This window comes from Ciconia boyciana, chromosome 7, assembly GCF_034638445.1.
Source record: "Ciconia boyciana chromosome 7, ASM3463844v1, whole genome shotgun sequence".
In the NCBI taxonomy this organism is placed as follows: Eukaryota; Metazoa; Chordata; class Aves; order Ciconiiformes; family Ciconiidae; genus Ciconia; species Ciconia boyciana.
In genome coordinates, this window is record NC_132940.1 from 10,982,750 (window position 1) to 11,008,012 (window position 25,263).

The 25,263-nt window shown below is 58.6% G+C and overlaps 2 protein-coding genes across 3 annotated transcripts; one reads left to right on the top strand and one right to left on the bottom strand.

Annotated features, from left to right (window-relative positions):
• Positions 1 to 298: 298 nt before the first annotated feature.
• On the bottom strand, positions 299 to 6,802 carry LURAP1 (leucine rich adaptor protein 1). Its single transcript, XM_072867814.1, has 2 exons — positions 6,531 to 6,802; positions 299 to 3,027 (listed from the first exon to the last, which is right to left on the bottom strand). The coding sequence occupies exons 1-2, from the start codon at positions 6,729 to 6,731 to the stop codon at positions 2,338 to 2,340; spliced, it is 891 nt and encodes a 296-aa protein (XP_072723915.1). The 5' UTR covers positions 6,732 to 6,802; the 3' UTR covers positions 299 to 2,337.
• Positions 6,803 to 7,011: 209 nt separating this feature from the next.
• On the top strand, positions 7,012 to 23,874 carry POMGNT1 (protein O-linked mannose N-acetylglucosaminyltransferase 1 (beta 1,2-)). 2 transcript variants are annotated; one of them, XM_072867339.1, is made up of 22 exons: positions 7,012 to 7,141; positions 8,171 to 8,364; positions 11,494 to 11,602; positions 12,009 to 12,124; positions 12,433 to 12,498; positions 12,934 to 13,047; positions 13,698 to 13,815; positions 14,118 to 14,216; positions 14,739 to 14,866; positions 15,477 to 15,547; positions 15,850 to 15,925; positions 17,389 to 17,472; positions 17,629 to 17,670; positions 17,884 to 17,942; positions 18,497 to 18,569; positions 18,873 to 19,001; positions 19,332 to 19,457; positions 19,613 to 19,677; positions 20,065 to 20,109; positions 20,291 to 20,426; positions 20,935 to 21,044; positions 21,318 to 23,874. In XM_072867339.1, exons 2-22 carry the CDS (start codon positions 8,254 to 8,256, stop codon positions 21,433 to 21,435), a joined length of 1,995 nt encoding a protein of 664 aa, XP_072723440.1. In that variant the 5' UTR covers positions 7,012 to 7,141; positions 8,171 to 8,253; the 3' UTR covers positions 21,436 to 23,874. The 2 variants fall into 2 exon arrangements, with proteins under 2 accessions (XP_072723440.1, XP_072723441.1); XM_072867340.1 differs by having other exon boundaries at positions 7,013 to 7,141; positions 21,333 to 23,874.
• The last annotated feature ends 1,389 nt before the right edge of the window (positions 23,875 to 25,263 follow it).

The following is a 25,263-nucleotide window of genomic DNA, read 5'->3' on the forward strand; positions in this document are numbered from 1 at the left end:
CATAGATCGGCCGAGCTCAGTACGCCCCATCTCTCCGAGGTCCAGTCTCACCAGCATCCTCACCCCCAGCAGACATGCTCAGGTATCCAGCTGCTTCAGGAAGCATGACTTTTAGGTGTCACCACCTTGATGTGACAAGGGACAGATCCCCAGACACGTGGTCTGTGCCTGTTTCAAGACTGGGGGCTAAACCTGCCCTGCCTGCAGAGCTGGCAGCATCTCCAGGGCATTTCAGACCAGAGCCCCTTCCCTTCCCCTAGAAACGCCCATAAGCTTGGCAAAGCACCGACAGCGTGGCCTGGGAGAAACGCTACCATTTATTAAGCCAGCTATTTTTTTGTCGAGAACGATTTTAACAGCGCTGGAGGACTTACCCCGTCTCCCCCAGGGACCCTCAGCTGATTCATTGCATGCAGGGCTAGAAGGAAAGCGGGAGACAGCCAGCCTTGGGGGACGTGGTGGCTCAGCGGCAGCAGCAGAGCTACGCAAGGAGCCACGAGCTGCTCACAGGCGATGGCAAGCCAAGCACAGCTGCTCCAGGGCAGGCAGATGGGGTGCTCGTGTAGGGCAGCCTGGTCCTGGTTGGCTGGGATTCCCCCAAGTCCTCAGCAGGTGCCGTCTCTGGGAATTTTGGATGTTGTCCTGCTCTCCGTGTCCATCCAGGGAAGCCCTGAGGATCTGCGGGGGGAAGGGAGGGTGCTCGGGGGTCTCGGCACAGAGAGCAGTTTCCACTTAAGTGCTGCTTCAGAGATACAAAGCTGAACCCATCGTACACCCGACCGCCTTCCTAACCACAGCCAGCTCACATCTCGCACCTAGAAATAGTCACAGCCAGGTCTTCCCTCTCTCTTGGCTTCCCATTGACTTCAGGAGATGTTGTCTCCACTCCCACCACCCCAGCAGGGAAAGAGCCAGGCTGCGACCCATGCAGACAAGGGAACAGCACTGTGGCAAAAGCAAAGCCGTCACAGCACTTGGCTGGGGACAGATGCACCTGTGGGTTGTGAAGCCAGGACACTCCAGGCTTGTCCACGCACAGGGAAGAGCCCCTCTCCTTGAAGCAGGGGGCTGCGGGATGCCCAGGTCCTTCCCTGCATCATCTGGTGAAGGGAGCGGGTCCTGCCCAAGCTCGCACACAGCTCCAGCTGCAAGCCATGCTCTACAAGCCAGCGAGGGGTGTGCTGGGAGGCATGGTGGGTGGACAGTAAAAGGCACAGGCAGAAGCCAAGGCTAGAAGGACGGAGAAGATGTCTCCAGGGCAGGGTTGCTGCAAATCCACCCCGGCAGAGGAGCCTCGTATTTCTGGTTGCTGGTAGGGGGCAGAGACCTGGCCCCATTCATCACACAGATGGAGAATCCCAGCCATCACCCCCATCACGCTGCATCAGGGGAAAGCCTGAGCCTTTCTGAGTCTGAGCCCCACAAGCTCTACCAGACTGCCCGTACGCTGCCGGGTTTCTGCAGGACCTGGTCCCAAGGTGGGAGACGGTCCAGAAACAAACTGGGAGAACTGGATCTCCATCTCCCACCCAAGTGTTTTGTGTAATCGCATCAAGAGGGGAAGTCTGCGCAGTCATCCTTCCTCCGCAGGGCATGGACAAAGGCTCCCCAGCCCAACAGGAGCAGCTACAGTGACCACCCTGATCATGCTTCGGATGGGCTTCACAGAGGCATTTAAACCAGGCAGGGCTTCACCCGCTGGGAAGGGGGTTTTAGCATCCACCATGTGCTGCGGCCAAACCCCAGGTGCCCCAGGTCAACTCTGCCCTGGATGGACACTGGCCTTGGAGACGATGATGGAAATGAGCACATCCAACAGGGATGCCCTGCTGATGGTCCTGCCCCACATCTCGCACCGAGCACGCTGGTGCCACCGAGCTGCGGATGCATGGGAGCATCTCCTGTCCTCCCTGGGTAGCCGGTTTGGGGGAAGGGTCCCCAGTTTTTGCAGATGGGAAGCTGAGGATTAGAGGGCAGAGGCAGAGCCAGGGAGAGGTCCCAGGAGTCCCGCTGTCCCAGGTTTCCCCACCAACCCTTCTCCGCCACCATCAAGGACAACAGAGGAGTGACCAGCCACCTGCAAGCACCACACCAGAGCAAAGGATTAAATTTACAGGGACCCACCTCATCCTGCCTCTCCCAGAAATTCGCCACAGGGCGGGCACCCCGTCCCTTAGGGCTGCATCACCAAACACTGACGGGGGGGTCAGAGGAACAGTGCAACACCACCAAGCCAGCCTGTTCCCCCCTCTCCAGCCACCCCAACTCTCCCAAGCGGAGACAAGTGAAGCAGAGCGGGCAGCTGGGAGAGCTGGACTGGGAAGGCGAAGCCACGGGCTACAAGAACGTCACATCATCCTGAGACTGGAGCCAGCGCCAGTGGGCATCGTACTCCAGGTGCAGTTTGCTGTTGAGTTTGCAGTTCTCGAAGTCAGCCTCGGCTTTCCGAGCCTTCCCACCCGGGTTCACCTTCCCCAGCATCTCCCCGGCCCCCGATGGCAATTTGGTGTCTCTGCCTGGTTCCAGAGAGGAGGGCTGCTGGCCCAAATACCCATTGGCCACCTGGGGCTCCTTAGCAAACCGGTGATCCTGGGGCAGCCCAGATGGGGAGAGGTCCACGTGGGGCCACTCGTGCTCCGCTTTGCCCTTCTCTTGCTTTGCAAGACCCCTCTCAGGGTCGATCCTGACCCAATCCTGCTCCGCCCTGACCAGGGCTCTGCCCGGCGCAGATGCGGCAGCGGTTTCGGCGGCGGTTTGGGAATACTCATCCATGTCATCGGCCAACGTGTCCAGGTAGCTACCGACGGAGATGCTGTCCAGCCTATCGTTGGGGTCCTGCAGGCTGTCCCAGCTGCCCCGCCGCGAGGCTGCCTGGCTCTCCACCAGGCTGTACTGGCTGCTGGCCAGGCTGCTGCAGCGGCTGGTCAGCGTGCTCCTCTCCTCCAGCAGCCACTTCACCGCCTCGATGCCCTCGTTCACCACCACCAGCTGCTGCAGGATCTTCACGTCGACCGCTCGTAGGTAGGCCTGGCAGGGAGACAGAGAGTGCGGGGTTTTTGAGGGGACCAAGGTCACCCTGGTGGCCAAGGGCCTGGAGTCCCAGCCCACCCTGGCAGAGGTTCCACTGCAGTGGCCACACATCTCCCACGCTGCTTGATGAACAGAATGGCATGGGGGAACACCCTGCAGGGAGCCACCCCAGGGGACCCTGTCCAAGATCTGAGGACACAGCCTTTGGGGACCAATGACTTATGGCACCCACCAGCTACCAGCCCCCTCAGGGAAACAAATCCAGGGCACTTATGTCACTGTCTCCTATGGGGTAAGCAAGGAACTGGAGGCACTGGGTGCAGATCTGAGCCCAGAGCATCCCCCAAGCCCTGAGAGGCAGCTGGGACCAGGCAGGAATGAGCTGGGGCATTGCTCAGGGCAAGGGTCTGGCCGGACCATCAGCACCTCCATGGGCTGTTTCGGCTGGCCCCCTTCATGCATTTACTTCCCACCTTCTAGGGTCTGATGCCAGCCTGGTGACAACATGACACGGCAGGATTTGGAGCCTGAATCCCAAATCGCTCCAAAACAGGGAAGGACGGCAGAGGGGGACAGGGATTGTGGATCACAGCACTCGCCTTGCCGACTCCTGCCCCTCCGAGCCTGGGGAAAGCTCTTTGCAAAACTTCAGTTGCTGCAGAAACATCTGTTTTCCTAATGGAAAGGCCCGCGTGCCAAGACATTCCTGTCTGTGTGATACTGGCCGCCAAAAGCCACTGGATTTCCCCTGCGCAGGACGCAAATATTTTGCCAGGAAAAGGAATAAGGCGGTGGTGGGGAGAGAGGGAGAAAAACCCGTTGCAGGACAGGTACAGGCAGCCTGGGAGCTGCAGATGCCCACGGACTCATTCACAAACACGCACTGTCCCCAGCACCAGCAAGCTGTGACGGAAATCCACGCAGCCCCCCGGGACCATTTCTAAGCACAGCGCCCGGTCCCCAGCATCCGGTGCCCTCAGAGTCACCCACCCGCCCACGGGTGACCTGCCGGTCTCTTGAGACCCCCGTCTCCGGTCCCACAGTGAGCGCAGCAACAAAAGCATCCCAGGAAGGAGCCTGGGAAAACTCTAGCCAGGGTTTCGACATGTGACTCCTCTCAGTCCAGAGGCCACAAAAAAAAGGGGCAAAGATTTGTAGAGACCCGACACCAACCCCCCATGCCCTCCCCACGCTCCTCAAGCTTGATTTAAATAAAAAATAGCAGCGATGTGCCCAGATTGGGGCAGGAGCCAGCTTCGAAGCGCAGAAACTTCCTTTCTAGGCAAGTTATTTCAAAAACTGCCTACAATGGACTTTTCTGCACACGCTGCTAAAGCATCTGGCCTTGGCAGGGAGAAGACGCAGGAGGAGGAAGACTGGGAACCCCAGACGGGGGGGGGGTCCCCTTTTTTCTCTGCCACACATGACTGTGGCTGTCAGAGATGCAAGGGGAGCCACCCCGAGAGCGGAGGGTGGGAAAACACTCCCCGCTTTCCATGTTGTTTGTCAGAAAGAGTCAGCCGTTGATTTGCTGCTATTTCAGGCCAGCCTGCCCACTCCCGTTGCACCCGGAGAAACCCCCTCTCCAGCAAGGCAAGGTTAGTGTGGGAGGAGACCGAGGTCCAGCAGGTCGCTATACTCTCTATATTCCTCCAGATGCAGTGATGGGTACACCGCACCAACCCCATACCCATCCCAAAGCCTGCCCGGTGCTCCCCACACGGTACCCGCTGGCATCCGGACCCGGGGCAGCAGCAGGATCCAGAGGGGAGGAAGGCAACCGCGGTCCTGAGTGCGTGGCAGGGGGCGGAGGAGACCCACCTGGATCCCTGCTCCGGGATGTGACAACCTGCACTGCTCCGTGCCTCAGTTTCCCCATGCGCACCCTGCAATGCTGTCCTCCCCCACATCCACAAATGTCCCCCCCTCTTTCAAAGGGGACCCCACAGGCCAGCGGAGCTAGGGGGACCACCGGGCTCCTCCCCATGCTCTCTAAGGGCAGGCAGAGGCGGGGAGAGCATCCCCCCGGGGAGATACGGTCCGCTCCCCTCCCCAGCGCATAGAAACTCGCAGGCACCGTCTCCCTTCAAGATATCCAGCCCCAGGGATAAAGCATCCTCCTCGGACCAGGAGGGGAGAGTGAGAATTTGCTGTCTTCTCCTCCCACCGCCCCCTCCCAGGCCAGCTTCTCCTCTGAGCACTGGGTTTGCTGGTCTCTGTTGCTGGGAGGGGAATTTTGGCTCCTGTTCATGGGGACAGGGAGATGGGGGGGAGCCCCGTGCTGGGCTTTGGGCACCCGGGTGCCGTTCCCAGGCTGCTGACCTGGGTGCGAGGTGACCCTTGCTTCTTCAGCAGCCGGCCAGAAGAGCCAGGGCAGAGAAAGGAAAAGCCTTTCTGAGCCGAGGTTAACAATGCACGGCCAAAGCCAGGCCTTGCAGACCGTGGGCTGACCCTGCTGCACCTGGACAGGGCAAACACCACGGCTGCTTCCTCCTCCTCCGCCTCCTCTGAGCAACCCAGGGCCCGCAGACCTTTCTCCTCCGGTCAGAGTGCAGCCTGGAAGCTGGCGCGGAGGGAGGATGAAAGCCAAGGGAGGATGAAAGCTTTTACGCCGATGGGGAATATTGAACCGGTCAAAGCACGGGTGCGGAGAGCTCAGGCTGGGTGGGTCCCCATCCCCCGGGTGGCAGGCAGGGATGCGGGCGTATTTAGCCTGTTTCCCTTTGGGAACGATGCTCATTCCCTCCCGCTCGTGTGTGTCGGGGTGTGCGTGTGTGTGCCTGCGAGCGTGGGAGAGTCCCTTCCCCCAGCAGCACTTGAACCCATTGCCCAATCTCGCCACGTTTCCCGGAGGCGCAGGCACCGCCGGTATTTGCTCCCCCCACGAAGAGAGGGAGGCGAGAAAGCTGCCGCCGGCATTCCCATGGTCCCCGGGAAAGGCTGCCATCGGAGCCCAACCCTCTACTAGCCACTAGAGAAGCCCCAGCAGGAAGCGAACACCGGGAAAGCTCCCGGCGATGCGTGTGCCTTGTCACCCACGGGGTGACACGCCGGGGGGTGCGGGGGGGGAGACAGGCGCACAGGGCCGGACCCACCACCGTGCCCTTGGCGAAGGTCCCTGCCCTAAATCCTGATCCCCGGGACACGCCGGTCCCTGCCGGAGCCAGGGCGTGGGGAGTGCGTGGGGTGAGGGGAGCAGGGCGGAGGGGTCCGTGGGACCCCGCGGGGGGATGCTGCGTGGGCCGGGGGGCAGAGAAAAGCCGGGCGGGGGGAGGTATGAGCTGGGGGCTGTTAACCCATACAGAACAGAGCCAAAGGGGGGCGGGGGGGTCCCCAAATGCCGGCAGAGCGCGGGGCACTATTAGGAAGGGGCTGTTACCGGGGGGTGGCAGGCAGTTACCCGCGGGGATGCAGTTATCCGGGGGGTCGTTACCCCGGGGGGGCAGGCAGTTACCGGGGGACGGACGGACAGGCAGTGCCCCCGGTGCCGCGGGACTCACCAGCTCGAGGCGGAGCGCCCGGAGGCGGTCGGCGAGCGGCGGGCGGGCGCCGCGCGCCGGTGCCGGCGGTGCCGGCGGTGCGGACGGTGCGGGGGCGGTCTCGGCCCGCAGCCCCCGCAGCAGCCCGGCGGGCGGCCGCCGTCCCACCTTGCCGGCCAGCTCCCGCAGCTCGGCGGGCAGCGCCTCCCCGCTGCCCTCCATGCGGGTGGGGCGGCGGCGCCGCGCGGGGCGGCGGCCGCGCTGTCACCCCGGCCCGAGCCCCGGCCCCGCCCCCCGCCCGCCGGCCCCGCCCCCGCCCGCCCCCCGCCTCCACCTGCCCGCGCCCGGCGCCCGCGTACCAGCGAGACACGGCGGGGAGCGCAGAGCGGCGCGGGGGGCGGGGCCCGGGGCCCGGGGCGGGGCTGGCGCCGGCTCCGCCCCCGCGGCGTCTCTGCTGCGCCGGAAGCGGCGTGGCCCCGCTGGCGCTGAGGGCTCGTGGGGCGGCGGCGGCACCGCCGAGCCGGGCCCGGCCCTGCCCTGCCCGGCCTCGGCCTCGGCCCCGGCCCCGGCCCCGGCCCGCCCCACCCCACCCCACCCCAGCCTCGCTCCGCCTCAGCCTCCCCGCGCCGACCGTGAGTAGCGCGGCCGGCACTCACCCTCCGGGCCGCACTGCCCGGCTCCCGGCCCCCCCGGGCTCTACGCGGCCCCGAAACGCCTGCTCCCCCACCCCCCCCTTCCCGCCGCTCCTGGCCGCCTCGGTCGCCTGACTCGCCCTTCCCGGAGCGCCCGGGTCCCCTTCGCGACCCCTCCCCGGAGTCCTGGGCCCCCACACGCCCCGAGTGCCTGGCTCCATCCGCGATACCCCCTCCCCTCCCTCCGGCATTGCCGGGGTCCTTCCCCCGAGGGCTCTGGCTCCCCCAGTCCTCCTCTCTCCACCCGGGCGGCTGCTGTGCGGCCCCTGCCCGGCAATTGGCGCTCCCCACCCTGCCTGGCTCCGCTGGGGGAGGCCAGCGCTCCGCCTGGGCCCCTGGCTCTGCTGGGCCTCTGCATCTTGCCCCACGCCCAGCAGGTTGTGTGGGGAGCCTGGCCTCACCTGGGCACAGCCCCTCTGCCCCAGGGGTGCTGGGATCTCCAGCGGGATCATGGCCCAACTCGGGTCCCCGTGTCTAGGCTAGCTGTGTCCCCACTAGCGGGGATGGTGCTGCTTCACAGTCCTGCTGCTGCAAGTGGGGAGGGTGTCTCTCCCCACCAGGGACCCCGTTGGCTGATGTGGCCAGTGATGGCACCTCCGTAACGCCTGCCGGTCCGGGGCCTATCGCCGGCTTGTGTCTCTTGGCCACTTTTCTTTTCCAGAGGGTGGGAGCGGGCCCACTGCACTGCAGCGGCCTTGCTAAGGTGTTGGCCTGGAGCAGAGGTCCTCACTGACCCATGGGTTCAAGGGCTTCCCATCACCTTGCTTACGGTCCTCCAGCAAAGCCTGGCCTCCTGGATTGTTCCCTGCGGGGCTGGGGGTGCTGGGAGGCAGGGAGGCTCTGTGGGGCTTCTCCTTGTGGTACATGACTGCCACTCGTGGCCACCGCTTGTGCCAGGCCCTGTCTTTGCTAGGGAGAGGGTTTGAAGGTGCTCACCTCCCTCACCCGGTGCCTGTCCCATTCTGGCAGGAGCCCCGATGGACACGAGAGCGGAGCAGAGCACATCCTGACCCCTGCCCCACGCGGCTGCCTTCGTGCTGGCCCCCGTGACTATGGACGAGTGGAAACCCAACCCCACTGTCAAGCCCCACAAGAAGCGGAGCTGGTACCTTGCCTGGAAGTACAAGCTGATGAACCAGCGCGCGCTGCGGAAGCTGTGCCAGGTGAGTCACCCACAAGCTTGCAGTGGATTAGGGAGGATAATCTATAGGGTTTATGAGCTTATGGAGCAGCTGCGTGGGCGGAGGTGGGTCTGCTGGCAGTCCTGGGAGACCTAACATGCTGGGGAAGCATAACTTGTCCCCAAAAAGCTACTTCCAGTGGCTTTGTGCTCATGTGTGGAAGGGTCTGCCATGTCTAGCAGCTTCTTCCAGCTGCAAGTGGACCTGTTGGGTGGCTATGGCAGGAGATAAAATTATCCAGGCATCCTTGGGAGGCTTTCAGCTAGAAACCTGACCGATTCATCCCCTCCTGGTTCCGGACCCATGCTGAGTGGAACAGGACTCTGCCTGCAGTGGGAAATCATCCCTGCCCCATTTGGTTTGCAAACCAAGCCTGGTATAATGCACAACAGGTGGATAGAGAAAATAGGGCTGAGTAATGGGATCTTGTGCGCCAGAGGCAGCTGGTGTCTGGGAAAGCCACAGGCTGGGTCGCTTGTGCTGTAAAATGGCTAATCCTCAGCAGAGCCAGCGTCCTGGGTGGTGTCTGGGGGTGTAAGGACAGGGAGGGTTTGGCCGCATGGCAGCGAGCTGCAGAAAAGGGGCCGATCCCGAGATGAGTAGAGCTTGGTGAAATCTACTAGGTGGTTTCTGTGGGAGGGAGCAGGGGAGGGTTTTGTGTGTGCCTGGGAGGACGAAGTCTCACGAGGGCTCCTCGGGGAAGGAGACTGCTCGGTCCTGCATCCCCTGGGGTGCTCAGGGCTTGGGAATGGGCCTGGTTGTTCAGGCAGGCATTGCTTATCATGCTAGGGGCAACGGGCTAGAGCCTGTCTGCTGTCATCTCTCCTTCATGGAACTGCTGTGGCTTAAAACACAGATGAAAATTGAGCTTAAAATATGTAAACTAGAGCTGCAGCTATGGAGTAGCCAGGTCTACAGCAGCTGAGCCTCTATCAGCAGCTCTGACTGAGCCAGCCTTGCTAGACCCGGCTGCTGGTCCTGCTTGGTGCTGCCTTGTTCACTCTGGTCACCTGGGCTGCGGGGCTGCTCCCCTGTGTCTCCAGTGCGGACCAGGGTGGAAGGCCTGGGCAGGTTGGTAATGTGGCCTTGCTGCTGGCCACCAGGTACAGCCTGCTCCTCGCCACGAGCCCAAGACTCTGTTCTTGCTTAATTAAAAGCTTTCTGTGCGCAGATCCTGAAAGATGCTCATACTCCTGAGTCAGCAGCAAATCAACAAGCCAAAATGCCATAGTGATGTTATCTTATCACATTGTCTACCTGTCGATCGCTTGTCTTATTTCTTTTTTTCCATCTTCCTCTTCCTCAATTACCTCTTGAACCCATTTGGCTGCTTGGCAGAGATAGCAGCAACATGTAGCTTTGAGGCAGTAACTGGCCAGGTAGGGCGGGGATCCTGGTGTGTGATCCCAACCCCATACCAGACCTCAGAGAATCAAGGGTCCTAGAGCTGCAAAAGGCACAGATTTTTAGGAATCAACCTGTTGGGAGGTTGAGAGGCAAGGGAAGAGTCTCAAAACCACCTCAACCACCCCATCCCCTTGTGGGGGGACCAGGCTATGAGCAGCCTCCACCAGCCTCTCCCCTCTCCCTTGGTTGCTGTGACATCTCCACGCTTGAGTCTTGGGATGCTCTGGGGAGGTTAGTAGGACCCTGAGCTTGCATGGCTGAAACTGGAAACCATCCGATACCTCCAAAGCATGTCTGGGCCAAGGGGCCAGAGCTTTTGGGCCATGGGATGAATCTGTCAGCAGCACATAGCAGTCAGATTTGGGCCTCTGTGGTGGCTCTGCTGTGAGCTGGACGGACCCTCCTGGCATGGAGGCTGGTGTTGGAGCCCTGCAGTGGTGTTAGCTTTGGGGGTAATGGCTGCTTAGGGCTTTATGTCTTAAATCCAATGGCAAAGCCTTCCCTCACTGCGTGACTGTCCAGGGCAGCTTTGGGTTCCCTGCTAGAGCTGTTCCTCAGCCCTGGGGCAGGGCTGTAGCTGCTGGGCAGCGACTTTGTCCTTGTGCAGAGCCCCATGGCCACCACATGCTGCTGTCACCGTTCCACCATGAAGAAGCACCTGGGCCCTGGGTTACAGAGCTCCCTGGGTCAAGTAAAGGCAAATTGCTTCAGCTGAGGTCTTGTCTTTCAATCCTGCATCCCAGGCCAGCATTGCAGCTCTAAGACCATCCTCTTGGCCGTGGCCAGACATGCTCTTGCAGCTTACACCTGCAGGTGGATTATTTCCCAACATGGGATGTTTGTGGTCCAAGTCTTCCTGGTGGCTCTGTCTCAGAAAAGGCCCTTTTAGCTTGGAGTAGTTTCTGCATTACGCTGGGTCCAAATAACATGAAAAAGATTGAAATTGAGGAAGAAAGGAGCAAGATGCATTTAAGTAAATACAGGTGCTTGTAGAAATGTTGTAGTCTGTTATCCCTGCTCTTGGTCTGGGAGCAACAAGGCTATGGGCAATGGTGATGCTCACATCGGGGGTTCCCGTGGACTCCTCCATAGCCCCTGGACCTTCCCATAGCCGTCTGTGTCGGCATCCACACCAGTTGCCTTTGCTGCAGACAGTAAGGCTGGGGGCTGTTCTCTGTAGCCTATGGCACAGTGCGTTTTCCTGAAGTCAGACCTCAGCTTCTTCCCTTTACCTTGCTTTAGTCTCACAGCATCTCCTCTCCCTCTGACTACCCTGAATACGTCCTCTGGTTGCAGAGGGAGAGATGAGTAGTGATGCTGCAGGAGAGGCAGAAGCTAAGGTTACCACAGGAGCTGTAACTCTGAATTACCAAACTCTTTGCCTGTAGAGCCCCTTGACCTTGATGCAATATTTTAGCAGGAATCTGCTCGCAGATCTGGAAGCAGGGATGTGTTGGAAGTGGGTTAATTCTCACGTATCAAGAAGTCAGTGCTCTCCAGCTGATGAAAGCGTTTCACCCTAAAACCTCGGTCATCTGTATTTCTTTCTCTTTGCCTTCTCCCAGAAGAAATCAGGGCAAAAAACAGATGCTTATGATCCCTTGCAAGACCTCCTTGGGGTGCCCTGCAGCTTCTGCCAAGGAGGTGGCCTGATCTTGGGGTTGTTACTTACAAGTTGCTAATGCAAAGCATCCTGCATTGCAGACAGGTGCTGTCCTCTTCCTGCTTGTGACTGTAATTGTGAACATCAAGCTGATCTTGGACACCAGGAAAGCTGCTTATGAGGAGGAAGAGGAGTCTGCACAGGACTACGGTGAGGGGCAGCATCTTGCTTTTTTTTGAAAGCAAGAAAACTGGAGGGAGGGAAGGAAGTAATTTCTTTAAGTCAGGGCAAACTTGTGACCAGCTACAGCATGAAAGGCAGGTCTGTGCACGTGGGTTTAACAAAAATTAATAGAAAAGGCTGTTCCCATTCCTGGTCTCTCTACTCAAGGCTTCAGCGTGTTTGGCTGCAGAGGTCTGTGTGGGGATAGCTGGGGCCACACGTGTTGCCATTTTGGATTTCCCTTACCTGCCATCCCTGTAGATTCTGGCCCATGGCTTGTTGAGCTGGGATACCTGGTGGGCATGACCTTCTGGAGGCTTGGCTGGGCTAGCACCGAGCAGGGACAAGCCAGAGGTGTCTTGGCTGGTTGAGACTGGGCATTTCTCCCCTGTAGATGATGAGATGCTGAATGTGGAGGTCCCTAGGCACCCTGTCAGCAACAAGAAGGTCTTGGATGTCGAGGTGTACTCCAGCCGGTCGAAGGTCTACGTGGCTGTGGATGGGACAACGGTAAGTGGTGGGTGCTGGCTGTGCCTGTGAGCAGAGGATGGATGGAGCTGAATGGGTGAAGCCTCAAGCAGCGGGTGGTGAGAGCACTTTGGTGGCTGGCAAGAAGGTTAGAAGTGGATCCCCCTTCTGCGTACAGGACTGTGGAGGTGTCGTCCCGTCGTCTTCTATTCTGGCATCCATCACTGCCATGAGCAAAGCCAGAATGTCACAGGAGAGAGACTTGCCCCTTGTTTGGGGGCTCTGCTGTGCTGAATAGGCAGGGGATAAGAGGTCTTGGCGTATGGTTCTCATCGCTTCTCCACTTGCAGGTCCTGGAAGATGAGGCTCGGGAGCAGGGGAGAGGGATCCACGTCATCGTCTTAAATCAGGCTACGGTAAAGCATCCCCGCGTGTCTGCATTTGTCTTTCTTACTGGGCAGGGTTTGTCCTTGTCTTTAACTGTTGGGTGCATGAGGCAAAGGGCAGCCAGGAGAGAAGTCCCTGAATGCTCGTTTGCCTGTCGTTTCCAGAGCATGACACGGTCACCCAGAAACACTGCAGTGTTTCTCTTCTGCTTGCCTAGCTGCCTTGTGGGGCAAGCAGGAGAGGAGTTGTGAGGTTGGGTAATGCTGTCCCATGGACCTCAGTGCACTTCATGTCGTGCATGAAGGCCCAAGGGCTGAATTTGCCTGGGGACTAACTCCCTGGCATACCAGAAAAGTAACTCATCGTGTTGTTCAGGGACTGAGGCTTCCAGGACAGATTTCCATAATTCTGCGTGTCCTGGCCACATAGCATTTAAGGTGCATCTGACGTTTGAATACCAACAGGGTCATGTGATGGCCAAGAGGGTCTTTGACACCTATTCTCCCCATGAAGATGAAGCCATGGTACTTTTCCTCAACATGATTGCCCGGGGCCGGATCCTGATCTTTACCATTAAGGTATGTGACCCTAGTGTCAAAAGAAAAAGTCACCTTGAGTCAGCACGCCCTAAAGCTCATCTGGACAGTTGCCTCCTGAATGTCATCAGGCATTCCCAGCTCCTCCCTGGGTGGATCACCACCCTTGTCCTCTCACTCCCCCTTGTTACTACAGATACTGCTGTGTGCCCAGCGAGGCAGGGGAGCAAAAAGCAGATGTGTCAGAGCCTGCAGCAATAAACAAGAAGTTGGATGGAGAGTGGACGTGAGGAAATATAAGGATGTGGTGGGACCCTTCTGGGTCCCAGTTCCAGGCTTTAGGGGAGGCACCGTGGACTGTATTGGCTCTGGGCTGCTGCGCGAGCAGCACTGTGCTTCTTCAAGGTTTCAGGTTTAGCTGTGTGAGGTGTTGCTGAACACATGGCCTTGCTTGACAACAATTTGTTCTCGAGGAAACAGGAGTCTGTGACTTCTCTGACCTCCCTGTGGGTCATGGTGAAGCCACCAGCAGGTTTAGTGGCACAGAGGCTGTAAGAACCTGCTCTTGAAGGTGTCTGGCTCAGCTGGTTCAAGGGTAGGAGTGGGCCCTGTACGTCCTTGGTATTGACAGGAGACTTTCCTTGTCTACATCAGGAGCCAGACCTCAGCTGCAGGCTTGTGTTTCATTCCAGGATGAAGGCTCCTTTCACCTCAAGGACACAGCCAAGAATGTCCTGAAAAGCCTGGGGAGCCAAGTTGCACCATTCCTGAGCTGGAGAGACATGTGGACATTTGTGGGGAAGAAGGGAGGTGAGTCTAGCACAGAGTGGGAGAGGGTTCATGGCCCCTCTTTTAGGGAGAAGCCAGGTGAAGACAAACCCAGCCCATCCCCAACACACTGTATGAGCAGGGAACAAATCAGAGAGAGCAGGCAACTCTGTTCGTGGGGGTGAGGGAGGGGATGGAGGCAGAGCATGTCCCTTCAGCAGCTTGCCAGAGGCCCATGGGGAAAAGGTGCCAAGCTGCCACCCTGAGCTACAGCCCCTGGCCATGCCTTGACACAGCAGGGGTGGGCCCTTCCAGGCAGTCCTGACCCTGTGTCCCTGCTCCAGGGGAAGTATACGGGGAGAAGCACGCCAAGTCGCCCGCCCTCTCGACATGGGGTGACCCTGTGCTGCTGAAGACAGAAGTTCATCTGACATCCGTGGAAGGTAGGAAGTAAGATCCGGTCTGCAATGCCAGGTGTCGCTGGGACATGTCTGTCTGCTGCTCTTGGTGTTTTTGAGTCAAAGCCGTGGGTCTGTTAGCAACATCCCAGGATGGATTTAAGGCTGTTTGAGATGGGGATGGTAACTTTTAAAATGGGGCCAGCTTTCCTTCTTCATGCTTCCATGGCAATTCCAGGCATGGTTGTTGAGAAGGGTGAGGATGGGGAAGTAGGGACATGGCCTGGCCATTTGTCACCTCTCCAAACCAGGCCTGGTCCAGTCTTTTCTGACTGTTGGCCTTGAACATGGACGTTGCTGCTCAGAGAGGCCATATGGTGGGGATGGCTTCTGAATGGCTCCTGTGGTTATATCTGGCATCCAGAAGTGTTGCTTGTTCATAGTAATAAGGACCGGCTTAGTGATGGCTGAGCCCAGGGAGAGCTGTCTGTGTGGCAGCGCAGCCTGGAGCACACAGGGTGAGGCCATGGGGATGAGTAGTCTTTTTTTTCTCCTTGGTGCCTCCAGATGCTGAGTGCCATTGGCCCGACACAGAGCTGAACCGCCGCCGGAAGAGGTTTTGCAGCAAAGTAGAAGGTTACGGCAGTGTCTGCAGCTGCAAAGACCCCACACCCATTGAGTTCAACCCTGATCCTGTGAGTGCAGGGGCAGAGTGTTCAGGGAATGCTCCAGGAGGGAGGGCTGGGCTGGCCCAGCTGTGTTCACAGTTCAGGTGCAGAGCCCTGTCCTTAAGCTCCAGCTGAGTGGTGAAAACTGCCCCTGGGCAAGCTCTTAGCCCCAGCAAAGGTAAAGTGAATACATGTGGTCAGGTCATGCTGGGGAAGGGGAGTTTCCTTGCCATACGTCTGCCCTGAGCTGCTAGGTTACCATGGCTCTAGGGACATTGGCGTAAGCAGCAGAGTCTGTACATTTGGAGATGGAACAGCTATCATGGCCTTTGGGCTGTCCTTGGCACAGTCCTGAAGGATTTGGACAAAGGTCTTTGGGTGGATGCAAGTTGGGATTTGGGAGCTGGGTCTGAGGTGGGGTGAAAGGGGAAAGCTGGCAGGGTCTCCAGCAGTGCCGAGTGGAGTCCTAGTTGGTCGGTGTGGCCCTGAGCCAAGGGTAGGACTGTGCAGCTCCGCTGTTTAACAGCGGTGCCAATCCCTACCCCTTGGATCCCATTCTCAGTAGCATAGATTCATAGAATCATTTAGGTTGGCATGGCCTCTCCCAGCCCCGCTCACACACATTTTTCTCTTCCAGCTCAAGGACAATAAAGTCTTCAATGTGCCTGTAGCTGTTATTGCAGGGAACCGCCCCAACTACCTGTACAGGTAAGCACTTCCAGGGCACACGGCTTCTCTTCTCTGTGCCGCAAGACCAGGCACGGCCCAAGCCCTCCCCTTTGTCCTGCTGGCAGGGCCCAGCCTCCTCCTGGGGCTGCATGAGCAACATGGGCAGACCTGCTTGGACAGATCCCAGGGTCCTTGGCCATGGGAAAGGGAAGAGCCCAAGGGCAGTAGGTCCTGTTCCCTTACCGTGCACCCTTTCCCCCACCCCAAGGGATCCACACCCCCCTGCTGAGTGGCCTGGGTCCGCTGGGGCTGTGCACTCAGGCCCCTCGATCTCTCCCCAGGATGCTGCGCTCCTTGCTGTCGGCTCAGGGCGTCAATCCGCAGATGATCACAGTCTTCATTGATGGGTACTACGAGGTGAGAGCACTCCCAGAGGCCCCTGTAGCTAGGTCCTTGGTCCCCCAGCCAAGAATATGTGGTGCTGGCCCAGTCCTCAGTGGGTGGCAGGCTGAGCCCCATCACCCTTCCTCCTGCTGTGGGTCACACTGCTCCTCACCTGCTCCTACGCAAAGTCAGTCAGCTTAGCCAAGCCATGGGTGTGGATAAAGCTGCCTTGGCCTTTCCCAAAGCCCAGATTTTTACATCCCTGTGTCAGAAAGAGGTTGGCGTGCAGGAATGAGGTGGTCATGTTGGGCTCTCCCCATCCGCCTTTCTTGTTTGATGAGCATCGCCAGCCTGGGTGTAACACTGCCTGTCCAGCTCCCTTACATGAAGCAGAACAAACCAGTCCAGCTGTGCCTGTCCAGCTCCACTCAGTAAGAGATGAAGAGACCCAAAACGATCTGTTTTCACAAGGCTCATGAAAGCTGTGGCCAGGTAGAGGAGAGCTGGTCCTTTAGAGGGCAAAGACCTTCCCATCAGCAAAACCGTATAAAGCCCTAGAGGATCCCACTGCACGCCCTGGCTCTCTGGCAGTGGGATGTTCTTTGGGACAGGCCTTTGGCATCCTAGCAGGTCTCAGGAGCTTTCTAGCCCTCATCTCTGCAGCAGCCCATGAGGTATTGTCTGGTTGCCTTGTGATGGAGGTGGGGAAGGGAACAGGATCATTTCCTTGTAGGCCTCTCCCACCACTGCCAGGCTGTGGGGCTGGGGGAGCTGATTTGTTTATGCAGGCTCTTACTGCAGCACTTCAGAGTGGTTAAAGATAGCAGCATCCATTGCCATGGCAACTGGAGCAGCATCCCTCAGCTATGAGGGGGCGGCCTGGATGCTCGGGCTGCCATGGTGGATACCAGGGAAAGTGGGAATGGCTGGTGCAATGGGAGCTCCTTCTCTCTTTTGTGGCTAGGAGGTGGGATGGACAGTAAGGGGATGGAGGAGGCCTTGGTGGGGCTGCCTTGGGGCAGAGATATGTCAGCCCAAATATGGATTACTTCTGACCCCAGTGCAGATGTGCTTGGTCAGAGAGCTCTCTTTCTTGGCAGCTGTGAGAGAAAATGAAGTTGATTGTGGTCTCGACATTAAGCAGCTAGTAGTTGTTCCTGGCTATACCTGTTTTCTTTCTTCACTGTCCATGGGGGACTGGGGATTTAAGTTTCTCAGATATTCTTGCATACAACTTTGGGTCTGCAAACTATCAGGGCCAACAGAAACTTATGGCAATACTTAAGGGCTGGAGGGCCAAGAGGGTTAGGCGAGTTCCTTGCTGTGAGGTCTACAGCACAACATCATTTTGAGCCTCACTTGCCCCCAAGAGGACAGCCACATGCAGGGGATCCCACAGTCATATTCTTGTTGTCCCAGGGAGCTGACACTGTCAGAGGGTAGGGAGAATGCATCCAGACCCGCACATTTATGAGCTTTGTGCTTTTCCATTGCAGGAGCCGATGGATGTCGTGGAGCTGTTTGGCCTCTCAGGAATCCAGCACACTCCCATCAGCATTAAAAATGCCAGAGTTTCCCAGGTGAGAGACCTTTCCCAAGTCCTGGGAGAGTTATTTTCTGGGACCTGGGAAAGCATTCGAGGGAGGCAGGCTTAGCCCCGCATCTGTGCCAGGCTACCTTTCCCTGTGCCCTGGGGGTTGATGCTAACACAAGTAACGATCTGTCTTTTCTTGTAGCACTACAAAGCCAGCCTGACTGCAACCTTCAACCTGTTCCCGGTGAGTGAGACCTCTGCCTGCGCCCTGTCTAGCTGCTCACCCATGAGAGCAAGACGGTGCAGGGTTTCCCTGGGAGAGTGGCATCTGTGACCCCCGTCTCTTGGGAGCTGGAATTGGTCCTGTGGGGCAGGGAACAGCACAGGCAGGGGACGCTGCTTGTCGTCTCTGCTCTGTCCTGGTCCTATCCTTCTGACATCTCTCCTTGCCCTACAGGATGCTAAATTTGCTGTGGTTCTGGAGGAAGACCTTGACATTTCTGTTGACTTCTTCAGGTAAAGCTGTGGGTTCCTGAGTCCCTGTTTGGGTGGGGCGTTTCCTAGAAGCTCTCTGGCTGCTCAGGAGAGGCCAGATCCCTGCCATGCTGTAGCTCACCTATCCGAGGCTGAACAGTCCCCAGGCAACAGCCATAACTGAGCTCTGCCTGCAGAGAGTCTTGAGTCCACTGTCCTGGCACTCAGTGCAGGGTGACTTCAAGGTCTGGGATCTCTTCCTGGTTTGCTTTCTGGGGACACTGATCCATTCTGTACACACATGGTTAGGAACTGCCCCATGGCAAGAGGACAGGGGCAACATCTACCGGGGCTCCAGCTATTTCATAAGGAGGAAGGACTCTGATGGAGCAGCAGACAATACTGTCCCCTCCCCATGGTGAGATGCAGCTTAGCTTAGATCCTCCAGTGATCTCACACCAAATCAGCCATCTCAGCCCAAGAGACGGGTTAGACAGTCCCAGCAGTTGGGGGTGGCTTGTCCCTTTGTGGAGATTTTGCCTTGGTTTGCCTGGGGGAAGGATGTTTGACCAGGGACTGGACAACTCTTTCCTCAGCTTTCTGAGCCAGTCAATACACCTTTTGGAGGAGGACGAGAGCCTGTACTGCATCTCTGCTTGGAATGACCAGGTGGGTCAGGGAGGACAGTGGAGTAGGGACTCCTCTGCCCTGTGTTGTTCCCATGTCAGGCTGGGGTCCAAGTTCTGTCTGTAAAGCAGGGTGTCCCCCCACCATCATACTAAGGCGGGTCTGCCTCCCCAGCCCTGAACTCTTCAGAAGCACCCCTGCAAATCTCCATCCTGTCCCTGCTGCGTGCTTCCCAGTGGCTGTCCCCTGCTCCCCATGCTGGGAGTCTCCATGGAGCAAGATGCCTCCTATTTTGGCAGGGTAGGGGTGCATTCGGGATGCTGAATGCTCCCCTTAACATCGCAGGGCTATGAGCACACAGCTGAGGACCCCTCGCTCCTGTACCGCGTAGAGACCATGCCAGGCCTGGGCTGGGTGCTCCGGAAGAGCCTGTACAAGGATGAGCTGGAGCCAAAGTGGCCAACCCCTGAGAAAGTGAGTACCCTAGAGGGACCCTATCTTCTGCACCCCCATCTCTGCCCATCAGCAGTCCCTGATCATCACCCAGTCCCTGTGGGTACAGCTCTTGGAGGGGCCCTGGTTCTCCCTGAGCTTCCACTGGGAAGGATGCCCAAGCAGAATGGATTTGGGACAGACAGTAACTTCAGGACCACAAAACCAGCCACAGAGCTGGCTGGAACAGCCCAGGCAGGCTGGGCCCAAAGGGGCTAGAGCTGGTGTGGGCAGCCAGAAAGGTCCCTGGATGGCCACACGACCAAATCATGTCCCCCAACTTGAGTGTGAGTGGCAGTTTCCCCTCCCCAGCTCTGGGACTGGGACATGTGGATGCGGATGCCCGAGCAGCGGAAGGGCCGGGAGTGCATCATCCCTGACATCTCGCGCTCCTACCACTTCGGCATCGTGGGGCTCAACATGAACGGCTACTTTCACGTGAGTGACATCCCTCAGACCCCAAGCCCCTTCCTGGTGCTGAGCTCTGACTCAGCCACCTTTCCAGGTAGCAGGGATGCTTGAGGTGACCTCAAGGTACTGCTGACTCCTGACCGAATCCCATTTTCCTTCCCTCCTCTCTCTCTTCCTTCCAGGAAGCCTATTTCAAGAAGCACAAGTTCAACACAGTTCCGAATGTCCAGCTTAAAAATGTGGAGAGGTGAGTGCTGGTCAGGATGAGATGTGGATGAAACAGTCGCTTGACCTGACCCTTGTCCCCTTGTGCTGGGGACGTCTCCCTTTCTTCTGGAGCAACAACCATAACCTCCAGCCCCAGCACACTGGCCTCCGCTGGGGAATCCTTGCAGTGGTTTTTGTGAGGTTGGGTTTGCCTACCCTGTGCTCCTGGTGGACATGTTGAAGGGTCACATTTTTGCTGCCACGTCCTCCAGGATACATGGCATTCTCTGCTCTCAATTCATTGGCTCCAGCTGGCCTTTTTGCATTACACTGGGGCAGTCTTAAGTTTGGATCATCTTTGGATGATCCCTGCTTATCAAACTGTCTGGCTCTGCCCTGATCTCTGTGCTCTTTCCTCCTCCAACAGCTTGAGGAAGGATGCTTACGAGACTGAAATTCATCGGCTCCTGGGGTAAGTGCCTGCCAGGGACGTTGGGAGACCACAGGGCACACTGAGTGAACCAACCAGGACAGAAGAAAGAGTGGAGGTGGCCCTGGCAGCCCCAGCCACCGCTTGCCTGTCTGAAGTACCCTGCAGTGGGAACAGGGAGAGGAGGTGAGGTCCTCTCTCACTCCCTGTTCTGTTTCCACAGTGAGGCTGAGGTCTTGGACCACAGCAAGAACCCCTGCGAGGACTCCTTTGTGCCTGACACTGAGGGCAGGGTCTACGTCATGTTCATCAGGATGGAGCAGGAAGCAGATTTCACCACCTGGACTCAGCTTGCTAAGGTGAGGCCTCTGACACGGCCCATCCTCACCCCTGAACTGATCTCTGCATCACTGGGAAACATCTGACTGTTGTTCTTGGGTTTGTCCGTGGCCTTGGATGCAGCTCAGCAAATGGATTCTTGCTGCCCTTGGGTGGTATTTAAGCTTTTGGTGTTTACAGAAGGCACTGGGTGATCCAGGGCAGATGCTTGGCTCAGTGGAGATAAGTTGTATGATCTCCCTGTGTGGGACCCCAGGGTCTGAGCTTGTCTGGATGATTCCATCACTTGAATGGAGGTGATGGTCAAACCCCCTGTCCTGAGGCAGGGATGGGAATGGGTTCCCCTCTTCTCTCACTGATGGTGGCTGGGGGGGTGCTGCCCTGCACTGCCCCGATCAAGGTGCTATCCCCTCTCTGCTGTGTCTTGGTGAGGGGCAGGGATAGTGGCTTTTCCCTTACCAAGGGACACCTGGCCCTGGTGTCTGTCCCCAGGCTCTGATGCCTCTTCCTCCCTCCCCACCCCCCTAGTGCCTCCACATCTGGGACCTGGACGTCCGTGGGAACCACAAGGGGCTGTGGCGGCTCTTCCGCAAGAAGAACCATTTCCTCGTGGTGGGGGTCCCTGCCTCCCCCTACTCGTGAGTATCGGGGGCACAGCAACCTGGGTTATCCCCCCACCAATCCTCATGGCACTGTCCCCTGCCCAGGGCACTGCACCATCCGCTTCTATCCCAGCCCAATCCTGGGGCATACCACCCCTCTTCTGAATCATTGTGGTGGGAGGGGGGCAGGATACATGCCCATGGCTGGAGGATGTCCCAGTGGGAAGGAGATCACACCAGGGAGGCAGGCAGGGCTGTTGGGAGTTGGGGTCCTGAGGGAGACCACCACCCCTGCCTGCTCCCATCCAGCCTCCTCACCTGCAGATCCAAGAAGCCCTCATCGGTGACACCGATCTACATGGAGCCCCCTGCCAAGGAAGATGGGGCAGTGGCAGTGCCAGCGGTTGCTGCAGCAGAGCAGACGTGAGACTGGCAGCTGGGAAGCAAGGGGGACCGGGAGAAGATGAAGACCTCCATGGTGCAGAGACAGAGTTGGCAGCAGCTCTTGGAGGCTGGTGACCGGATGCAGACTCCCATTTCAGGCTGCAAAATGAGACCTCGGGCTCCCTCCAGCCCCCTGTTGTGGTCTCCCTCTCCCTCGCACGGGACAGGGTCCTTCCCATCCCAGGAACTTTTTTTTTTAACACAGACTCTTTACTAACGCTGCTCCTGTGCCCCCTGGCTGGGCAAGGCTGGAGGAAGGAGGTGCTCAGCTGGGGGCTAAAGGGGGCCTCGAGAAACACCTCTGCTTTCCTTTTTGGCCCCTGAGTCCTGAGAAGGCAGCATGCTCATGTGCAAGTGCTGCAGCCTACCAGCTGGGTGTTATTTATTAACTCTTGCCTGGCTGGCTCCGTGCCCAGTGGTGAACATGGTGGTGAAGAAGGGATCTTCCAGCATCTCTTCTATCTCCTGCACAATGGATGCACCTTGAAGATCGTATGCTGGGTTTGACATCTCCCTGCACTCTGGCTTTGCTTCTTGGGCTGCAGCAACTGGGGCAGCCCAGCTCATAGGCAAAAGGGAATGCTGAAGAGGAGCTGAACTTGCTGGGGACACATAGGGGACACCCCATACCCAGCATGAGGGTGGTCAGGTGCCCCTTTCCTTTCCCTGCAGTTCTGGGAGCTGAAAATGACTGGAGATGGAAGTGGACCAGGCTGTGTGCTGTGGCTCAGCTGTCCTCACCCACCTTCTCTGTGGGGAGCAGCCCTGCCCCCCCAAGTCATGGGAGAGGGGGTGAAAGTGCCTTGCAGAGTGAGATGGGGGCAGCCAGCGGGCATCCTCCTGGCTGCAGGGGCAGGATGGACTGGTGTCCTCTGGAGTGAGAGATGCTGCTCTCTGGCGTGGTCCTTGCCTGTGGTACTGTACTCTGTCTCTCCCTCTTCCCTGGCCAGGTACCCCGAGCTCTCGCTGAAGGCAGGGTGGGTTTGTTCTCCTGAATCCCCACCCTTACCATGGTACGTTGCTAGTAGGGAAGCTGTGAGCTGAGCCAGGATGGGCAGCCTGGCTCTCCTGCTGTGGTACACCCCTCATGCAGAGGGAGAGGAAGGGGGTCCCTATCCCCCCTCCTGTGCCTTAGGAAGGACCCCAGAGCCCCCTCCTACCCCCAGCCACTTGGTACTAATGCGTTGTCATCCCCCCACTGGGGACAGTCCTGGTCCCCTTGCTCAGTGCACCTCCCTGTGTCATCCATGCAGCAAGAGATCTGTTCTCTGCCCAGGTCCCCCAGCCTCAAGCAGGGATGCTGTGCTCTGGCTTGCCCTTGGGAGGCGGATTTGCTGCTCAGCCCCTTTCCCTGTGGTCACAGGGGCTCTTCCCCTTCACTTTCTCACTGTGAACTGAGTGTCGAGGTCTACACTACACTAACTTATTTATTTATTGCTTGTGGGAAGGGGAGGATAGCAGGAAAGCAGCATAGAGAGCTGGCAGCTCCCAGCCTGTGTGGGGGCAGTTGTGGGAGGTTTGTCTGTTGTCCCCTTGGCTCCATCTGCTGTACCTCTCCTTCCTCCCTTGCCCAGCGTAGGAATGAATAGTTGTGAACCTGGGAAATCTGCTCCTCTTTGGCCAAAACGAGCCCTGTGTGGACACAGCGCAGCTCTAGCATGACCGCAGGGACTCTGACCCTTGTGGTCCTTTGCATGCCTGTCCCAGCAGCAGGGACAGAACAGATGCAGGAGGGAAACAAGAGCATGCAGGGTGGCACCCTTGGGACTGCAGTACTGGGCTTGGCTTCAACCCTGCCCTCTTCTGCCACCCCCAGCGCTGCCCTTCACTGGGACTCTGCTCTGGCAGCCAGTGGGCAGGCGGCCTCTGCGCTGGTCCTTGGTGGTAAAGCAGGTCCTTCTGGCACAAGGGGAAAGGGACTAGGCTTCTTCCCAGGGAAAGCAGCTCTCTTCCCCCATACCCTGCTTTGGAAAAAATTTCCACGACTCTCCACTGTGCTGCCCTTTCCTTGGCATCTCTGTTCCTAAGGCCCCGTTTCCCTTCTAAATCCACCCCCTTTCCCTTGTTCTCTGGCAGGGCTCAGGCTTGGCTTCTTTCTAGCTCCTCCTGGGGCTGGGGAAGGTGGCCCTATGGCTAGGGAATGGCTAAACATGAGTTCCCCTCTCTGCTGCCTGCCCTGCAGCGACCGGGGGCTGTGGCTCCCTGCTCTCAGCTACAGCAGGACTTGACCGGTGGGCTTCAAGCTCCCTCCTCTCCGCACACCGTGATGGGCCAGCTGGATGCTGTTCTCTGTCCCTCCCTGTTCTTCCAGCAAGGCTCCGGTGTGGTAGCCATGGTAGGGCTGGGTGCCTGGGCATCCCTAGGGCTTGCCGCTTTCTCAATCGGATTATTTTTTCAAGATTAAACACTGCAAAGCTGTTGAGCCTCGTGTGTTTAATGGCTGGTCTTGTGTGTGGCCCGGGGCTGGGGTTCCCAGCTCTGGCTACCTGCCTGGAAAGGACAGACCCCTGTCCTCTGTGGTGTCTCTGCCCTGTGCACTGCAGGACTAGCCATGGGCTAACGGTGGCCCTGGGCCCCTGCCCTGTGGCTCCTGTGCCAGCAGAGGTCCTCTGTGCTGTGCCATGCCATGCGGTGCCGGAGCGGCTGGTGCGGGTTTGTGAGCTGTTTCCTCAAGCTTTATCACGTTTATCTTCAGTTCAGTAACCGACAGAAACTCTGACCAGCTGCCTGGGGACTCTTGCTTGGCGTAACCAGCCCCCATGCTCCCCCCAGCACCTCCAGCTGCCATCCCCTGAGAAATACAGACCCATGGCCCTCAGCTCCTGGCTCGGTGTCCCTTTGGCGGTCAGCAGGGTGAAGGGGCTGCTTGTCCTGGGGTGGGGGGCAGCAAGCAGCCAGCCCTGGCCCTTGCACCCCACCATCTAGCAGTCAGCCCCACAGCACTGGGCTGCATTTCGGGCCTCTCTGGGGGATTTGGGTTTCTTTCCTTTGAGGTAAACGGGGTTCTGGAATAAGGACCAAGGTCACAGCAGAAGGAAGGGACATCGTAGCTGGAGGGGACCACCATAGCTGGAGCTGAGACTTGACAATTCATGTGGGGCCGCAGCAGGGCCAGCCCCCCCCAGCCCCACTCCTGAGCTGTTCAGCCCCTGCCCGGTTGTGGCCGGGCACGGCAAAGCCAAAGCAGGGGCTGCAGGAGGGACCTCCAGCACAACTACCTGCAGCACGGCAGCCTTCGCTCCTCCCCGCAGGGGTGGGTGCAGGCAGGGGTGAAGTGAAGCCAAGCGAGGAGCCAGCTTGGTCCTGCAGTGAGAAAAAATAGCCCCAGAGCCTCTGGGCCAGACCGGTGTGGGTGCCTTTTGCAGGAGGCCCAAGAGACCTCTCCAAATTTCTGGCCCCGTGGGGCAGGGAGCCCTAGGAGGGCTGGGGCTGCACCTATTTCTGGGCCAGAGACCACAGGGCCCAAACAAAACGGCGATGGGAGAGTGTTGGCCACCGGCACAGACCGTCCGTGACCTGTATCCCACACCGGCTGCCTCCTGCTCCCCTGCCTGCTCCCTGCAGCCAGGATGGGCTTCTTCCTTGGTGACTCCCACCCTCTCCCCAGGGCCAGGCACAGCTTTTGGGGGGGCACCCCCTTGCCAGAGGCTTTTCCTCCAGCTCCAGGAGCTTTGCTTGGCAGTGCTGGAGCAGGCTCTCACCTCCTGGCAGCCTCCCCGTCCGCATCCGCCTCCCGCAGAGGCCAAACCCTGCGGCGCTGAGCCCCTGCCAGGGCACCGTGGGCGAGGGGAGGATCCAGCCGCTGGGACTG

Bases quoted from the DNA above. Each gene is read 5' to 3' on its own strand.
- LURAP1 (XM_072867814.1), bottom strand. From the start codon at position 6,731: ATGGAGGGCAGCGGGGAGGCGCTGCCCGCCGAGCTGCGGGAGCTGGCC. The intron at 3,028-6,530 runs GTGAGTCCCGCG...TCTCCCTGCCAG, and splicing joins GGGCGCTCCGCCTCGAGCTG to GCCTACCTACGAGCGGTCGA.
- POMGNT1 (XM_072867339.1), top strand. From the start codon at position 8,254: ATGGACGAGTGGAAACCCAACCCCACTGTCAAGCCCCACAAGAAGCGG. The intron at 8,365-11,493 runs GTGAGTCACCCA...CCTGCATTGCAG, and splicing joins CGCTGCGGAAGCTGTGCCAG to ACAGGTGCTGTCCTCTTCCT. The intron at 13,048-13,697 runs GTATGTGACCCT...GTTTCATTCCAG, and splicing joins TCCTGATCTTTACCATTAAG to GATGAAGGCTCCTTTCACCT.